Genomic DNA, 7,394 nt, shown 5'->3' on the forward strand with positions numbered 1-7,394 from the left:
CAATGTTGAACAAGTCCAACTTAGCTACTTTTCCCACACCTAGAGAGTGTAAGCAGCAAAAAGAACAGAATGAGAACCAGCCACTTTCCCATGGAATCAAAAGGATTATTGGGTACATGTGGATTTCAATCTCAACTACAAGGATCCTCCCCCTTTTGAATATAACGGAAAGGACCTGAGAATATATACCTGTAGTCTTCTGCTTATTCAGCAGGGAAATGGCAAACCCACCAGGTCACCACCACCAAGGAGAAATAAGCATTAACAGGGAATCAACTAAGATGGAAATGACAACTTATTGAAAACTAAAACTTTCATTTGCCAAATATAGTAGTATCTTAAACATGTGAGGATGAGCCGAAAAACCACAAAGGCTATCAATCAAAATTTGTACCAACAGATCAACCACTTTTTCCAGACAGATGAATCCCTTGGACGGCTCTGTAGCACAAGAAAACCCAAAGGATTTGTTTTGTTTCATTCCTCATAAGAAGAAGAAACTCATTCCTCTTTAAACACACATGTCTCTCTCTTTCAGTAAAAACATATAAATTAAACTCACTCACAAAAAGCACTACCCCAAGAACTCATCTTGGAGAGTCCCCGAGATCTCTCGCTTCTACTTTCAACATTAATTTAAAAAACTTAGATATCTCCAACTATTAAGGCTTATAATATTAAATATGTAGTTCTAATTCCTAACTGCAAAACTTATGGGCACGCAATGTTGAGGGGGGCTACTTCTTCGCCAAAAAGGGAGTCATCAGTGCCGAAATCACAATCTGGTAGCTCACTGGGCTCATCGCCTTCGATCCCACAAATACTGAGGTCTTCAATGCTGCAATATTCCTCCAGCACCATCCCAAAATCATTGACTAACAGATAATCAGCAGGCTCCGCATCTAAGTTGAGCTCTTGTCCGACTGAACCAGACAGCAGAGGATCATCAATGAAACAGAAATCGGGTATCGGTAGATTGGCAAAGTTTACATCCAACCCTTCATTGTTTTCATCCTCGAAATCACCATTGTTGTTTGAGACTGAAACAGATGCAGAGGTATCCAGTTCGAGCACTGATGATGGCGAAGTATGTGATAAAAGGCTCTCGGACTCTTCAGAAGTAGACGGAACAGAGTTGCTGTTGTGAGAAGCAACAGCAGAACATGAAGCTTCATTGGTTTTATCAGATGAAGCAGAGGCGGCAGCAGCAGCAGCCAAAGCATCAAATTCGAGCTTTTTAGCATCATAAGCCTTGGCTGCTTCTTCAAGAGTATCATAAGTTCCCAACCAAATCCTGGTTTTCTTCAGTGGGTGCCTGATCTCAGCAGCCCATTTGCCCCATTTCCGTTGACGAACGCCAACAGGTTTTTTGGTTTTAGACAGTGGAGCTTTACCTTCAAGGGTTTTACTCCAAACCCTCTTCTTGCCAGCAGGGGTTTTGGTGTTACTGTCTTGGGAAGAAGTCCCAGATTCAAGAGGTTTTAACCGAGGAACAAGACCAAAAGCAGGAACTTTAATTTCACGAACAACACGCTTTCCCCTTTGAGCCTTTCTAGCAACACTTCCCTCAGATTCATCTTCACTTGAAGATGAATCAGTAGCATAAGGATCATGAAAGATAACACGAACTTTTCTAGTCATTTGAGTCTCTTCTTCAGTCAAGATTGGTTGGATTTTCTTCGTTTTTTTGCTGGATTTACCGAGATCCATGGATTGTTTTCGCGGCTCTGGCATTTTTGGCAGCAAAAACTGGTTATATCTCACCTAAAACCCCCCTCAAACTATCCAGAAAATTGTCAACAAGTATGGAAAACAAAAATCAAGAACACAAAAAGAGAGAACAAAATCTGGGACTATCAAAGCAGTATCAAGTATGAGCCCCTCTCAGAAACAAGAACAGATAGAAAAATCTTTGCTTTATGTGAAAGCCCCCGAAACACACTACTCCAGAACAAGTCCTGCAAATTAAAACCAAAACGAAATCCATATAAAAAAACTGAAAAAAAAAAACAAAAGCACCAAGATTCAGAGCAAAAACATAAATGACACAAAGATTTATGACATGGGTTTTTAATCTAAAGGCAGGATTTACTTGATGACATACCTTTTTGGTCTCAAACGCATCGAAACAGTCGAGAACACGAGATTCAGTCTCTGCCCGTAGAAGCAGAGAATCATGCAAGAAACAGCCAACAAAGCAGTAGTATACAAGAGAGAACAAACAGTAGTAGAAGATGAAAGCCAGAGCTGCAACTGAGCCCCAATCAAAGCCAAATCAAACTCAGCCGACATAAATCCACTAATCAGCCTCCCTCAACTCTTGGCAAGCGCAACACAGAAAGCCAGCAAAACCAGAGAACCACAGCAACACAGTATCAGCAAAACCCCCACCCTCTCTGCCTTTCACCCTTCAAAGAGAAAACCAAAACCAAAAAATCGCCTTAGATACTGCTAGACATAGCAGGTGAAAAGGAGAAGAAAAAAGAAAAAAGAAAAAAAAAAGATTACAAATCTATGGCCCTGATTTCTTTCTCTATCTTCTATAACATGACAAAAATAGCTAAAATAGTTACTATCGTCTTCCTTTGAATACTAATATGTAAGGCAGAAACCAGCGTGAAAAACAGTGTAAAAGCATAACACAAATCTATATGGAAGAAACATTATTAAAAAAAAAACATAATAAATCAAATGTTTTTATTATTCATCGAAAACCCAAAAGTCCAACTCCCTTGAAAAAAATCTAGAAATAAATTAAAAAAATATTTTTACCTGTCGTTTCTCTCTCTTTCTCACAGTAGTGGGTGTAGACTGACTCAGGATTTTCTTCTTCCTTTTATTCTATTCTTGACGTCTCTGTCTGTGCCCACTCTCAAGGCCATTTACCTTTTCCCAAGCAGTCAAAAAACCGGCATTAAGGAGAAATTTATTCAGATAAATATTCTAAAATAGTTTTTAAAAAGAGATCATTTTTATTTATTTATGGAAATGAATATTTATTATGAGCTGTCATGCACATCCACCAACCATGCATGACCATACCATTACCAATCTTACCATGTCATGGATATCATGTTTAACTGCCCCACCTTTTTTTAACTAGGACTCAAACTCACTCGCTAACGTGTTTTCCACTCTCGAATCCGACGGTCACCATAACTTTGGCGCCTTGTGGAAGGACAAGTTCGTTGTCGTGTTGACACGCTTGGAGTTAGAGATTGGGGATAGAGTGTCTGGCATCTGCAGCTTTTATTTTGGCATAACGTAGGGCGCCGCAAGTCGGCGTCGTATAGGGAAGGGTTTCTCTTACAGCTGGATTCTCGTAGTCATTGGGTCTAGGAGTTTCGTAAATCACGATGTTGCCATTACAAGTGGCGGGTCGTTCGCTTTTAGATTTCTTGATTCCGTTTATCCCTTCTTTTAATTAATTTTTAAGAAAATTTCGGTTTCTTTTACAATTAATAATTAGTGAATTTTATTGATAAAATTAATTTTAAATTATAAATATTTTAATAACTAAAATAAAATTTTAAAAAATCCAAGTTTTTGGTAATCAAATCAATTTTGAAATATATTTATACAAGATATTTTGGTCGTTTATTACTATGTTTGTTCAATTATGTTGCTCGTGCTTCACTTTATTAGTTTTTTAGAATGTTTTGCATAAGGCAATATTATTGTATTTTCGACAAAAAGGGAAGAAAATCTTTTTGGCTTGCAATGTAGTCCCTGCTGGTGTGATAGGGACAAAACACTTGATCAAAATCTAAAACCATTTTCAATTTGTGCAACCTTTCAAAATCAAGATAGCTCGATTTAATGAAATTATCTTTTTTTCCGGCAATTTTATTTCTCGCAAACTCTTTTATTCTACGAAATTAAAATTATAATCAAACAAAACAACTTTTAACAATTAACACTTTACAATTATATATTAGACAATTTTTTATTAAATAGGAGTATTGTTTATAATAATTATTCATACCCTACTTATTCTAACTACAAATAAAATCAAATCATTAAGCCTCATGCATTAGGGTTAATACATGCATGAAAATATATTTTTGAATAAATTTATCATTACATATTTGATAATATTACATCTTGATTTGTTAATTATTTTGATGCGATAAAAACGTTTATATAATTTTTTCAATAAAAACCCTCGTTAAGGTCTACAATTGTAAAAATTTTATGAATGACAAACGGTGTTTAGAGTAACAATTAATCTAACACGTCTCTTTTACATGTAAAATTTAATTATATTTAATTTATAATATAAAATAATAAAATTTGCTTAAAAAATCAAATTTAAGATTATAACATATTTTAGTTGTTACTTTTGAAAATTAGAAGCAATAATTAAATGAAAGGCTACCCTATCTGTTTTGCTGTTTTTCCATAACTCCATGTTGTAGGAATCCAACACCCAAGAGTTAAGACAACCAACAGCCAAAAAATTGACATTAACTATGCAGTTACACCCAATTATTACATACACACTCAAATGGACAAACAACAACTTCGGCAATTACTCACAATACCATTATTCAACCCTTGAATTCTATGAATATATATATATATATATTGAATTATTTACTTGACAAGTGATTAACTGTTGGATTTTGGGTCGGATTCAGATTGCATATTAATTATAATATATTTTAATTATCATAATTAATTAAGTATTTAATTTAATTATAAATATATGTTTTTTTATATTTAAAGAATTGAGTTCAACTCAAGAACCATTGAATAAAGTTTTTAGATTAAACTGTGTGTAGCATGTATATACGGCTATCGATGAGTATGTTTAAGATTTTAGTTAATTATCTCCTTAATAAATGAGAATTAAGAATGATTGGATGTACAACAAATGCCTTGAACCTTAGATTATATACTTATATTCAAATTAGAAATATTAAAAAGAAGAAAATAGGAAAATTTGTACAAAAATTGAATAGAAGAAAAAAAAGAGGTGTGAAAATGCAATAAAACTTTTTGGCATATCTTGACTTTCTATGTATCACGTGTTTTTCCATCAATAAGTTATGTCAAATGTCAATTATAAGAATTTTAGATTTTACCTAAAATTTACTTATTTTATACTAAGAGTATTAAACATTTTAAAATTATCATATTATCTTGAAATTTTATATAATTACAATAATTAATATTATATGACATACAATGGTAACGTTTAGTATAAAAAAAGTGAAAGCACATTCCCTATAATGTGTTTAGTTAAATTATATTACAGTGTTTGTTTTGTAACAAACTACTGCAATATAAGATTCCAATGCAATCACATTACAATTAAAAGATATAATATGATTACAGTTCAAAATCAATACAATCACATTACATTGTACTCTGTAATATTCTTAAAGACATTTTTACCTTTTAATTTTATTATCTTATTAAAAATATTTTATAATGTTATAATTAAAATAAAATATATATAAAAAATAAAATAAAATATATAAAATAAAAATTTATATAATATAGGTAAAATAAAATAAACTAAATTATATAATATAAAAAATATATTAAAAATATAAAATATAAAAATAGAATAATAAATAAAAATAAAATATATGACATTAAAAATATATTTAAAAAAATATTATATAAAAATTAATAATAAAAAATATAAATATATTACATTTATATTTTAATAACTAAAAATAATTTTAAAAATTAACATTACATTTTTAATAAAATATTATAAATCAAACGCTGTAATGTTATTTTATTTATATATAATATTATTTTTTTATAATAATATTTATTATAATAATATTATAAATAATCATATTATCTGTAATTACATTATATTGTAAAATATTAAATGTCATTAATATGTATTACTTGTTGATATGTTGGAGGTCTAAAAGAGATGATAAATATTTATTAATTAAATAATTACAGTTATAATTTTTTTAAGAAAATATTAAATAAAATATACACTCCCGGTGTTAAATTTACAAGGCTGAGTTGTCTGTTGTTACATAGCAGAACGAGGGCTCTGAGCCACCTCAGCAATCCCAGGATGACAGCAACCACCGCCCAATTCTTGAGAAAGGTGACGAGAGAGTTAAAAAAACCAAAAAAAAAGTAAAAGGGCAAAAGAGAACAAAGCAACTGCAGAACCAAGCACTTTCCGCGCAATTGCAGACAAAGACCACAAATTGCATGGGAAGAGGGGTTAGGTGGCCCCACTAAGTAATCCTTATCATCATCGGCAAACCCAACAGCTGGCAGACACTTGTCCCTCTGTCTACACGTGTCGATTGATGCCTTGGGGTAAGACCGAAATAGTTGGTGTTTTGGCGGGAAAGAGGAGGCAGTCGGCTCCACGTCAGCTCCTTTGGCGGGAAACGGAAGCTACACTCCCCCCTTCCCTCCGTCTCCTATCTCCTGGGTCCACTCATATTCACTTGCGTACCCCACTCGGCCTGCTCCCCATAAACCCCACTTTTTTAAAAAAGTCAACATGCATGCATGACAATCCGTCATCATGTATGCGACGCTGTTGTCATCATCATAATCATGACACATTAAATACTAAAGAAGGAGGTCACGTGACTTGTGTGGACAAATATCCAGTGGACAGAAAGGTAACGTGCTTGCTACTGCTGCTAGCTGACTGGGCTTCTTCCTTTTCGCAAGTATGGGGGGAGGCGTTGCAATTGGTGGGTGCCGATGTCGGACAAGATCTCAGTGTGTTTATTTATTTATTTGCTTTGCAATTAGTTGGCGACGTATCATCCGTTGGATTTCACTGCTGCTCCTTTCGATGCGAACATGGTCAGGTGCCTCGACTGCCCCCAGTTCAAAGCTCCCGCTCTTTCTGCTTTTGTTATTAAGCGTTGGTGGTACTGCTACTAGAATTGTATTATACTTTTTAGTGACGAATATATATATATATATATATATTTAGCTAAGATTACGTGCAAGGAGTAAAGGCTAACTTAGACATATTTAACTTAATTTAGATAATTAGCATGCTTTTAAATAATTATAGGTATTAGATTTCTATTTGCAACTGATTTCGGGTTTCTTTAAAATATTTATTTTGATAAAAAATTTGCATATTCGAGTATTCAAAATTAACTTATATCCGATTTATTATCATATTGTCGTAAATGTTCAAGTCAATTTTATGAATAGTCATTAAATTTATATATTTTTCTCTCTTTTTTAATCAAATTTCAGTTTGTTAAATTGTATCAAATATAATCACTTTATGAATTATGTTTGAATAAATAATGAAATGATTATTCCGTAACTATTTAAACAATCATGTCATTTAAAAATGTTTTAGTCACTTAATTAGGACGAATTAAAGTTTAGGCGACTGATCTTTGAAATTTAAGACAAATTGAAAGAAA

At 32.7% G+C, this 7,394-nt stretch overlaps 1 protein-coding gene across 3 annotated transcripts; it reads right to left on the reverse strand.

Moving 5' to 3' along the window:
* Positions 1 to 353: 353 nt before the first annotated feature.
* CRF10 (Integrase-type DNA-binding superfamily protein) lies at positions 354 to 2,915 on the reverse strand. 3 transcript variants are annotated; one of them, XM_021444158.2, is made up of 3 exons: positions 2,773 to 2,915; positions 2,105 to 2,408; positions 354 to 1,958 (listed from the first exon to the last, which is right to left on the reverse strand). In XM_021444158.2, the coding sequence occupies exon 3, from the start codon at positions 1,732 to 1,734 to the stop codon at positions 712 to 714; it is 1,023 nt and encodes a 340-aa protein (XP_021299833.1). In that variant the 5' UTR covers positions 1,735 to 1,958; positions 2,105 to 2,408; positions 2,773 to 2,915; the 3' UTR covers positions 354 to 711. The 3 variants fall into 3 exon arrangements, with proteins under 3 accessions (XP_021299833.1, XP_021299834.1, XP_021299832.1); XM_021444159.2 differs by lacking the exon at positions 2,773 to 2,915 and adding an exon at positions 2,509 to 2,701; XM_021444157.2 differs by lacking the exon at positions 2,773 to 2,915 and having other exon boundaries at positions 2,105 to 2,701.
* Between the last annotated feature and the right edge of the window lie 4,479 nt (positions 2,916 to 7,394).

The sequence above is a fragment of the Theobroma umbraticum genome, unplaced genomic scaffold (assembly GCF_002168275.2).
Source record: "Theobroma umbraticum cultivar Fairchild unplaced genomic scaffold, ASM216827v3 scaffold_31.0, whole genome shotgun sequence".
NCBI lineage: Eukaryota > Viridiplantae > Streptophyta > Magnoliopsida > Malvales > Malvaceae > Theobroma > Theobroma umbraticum.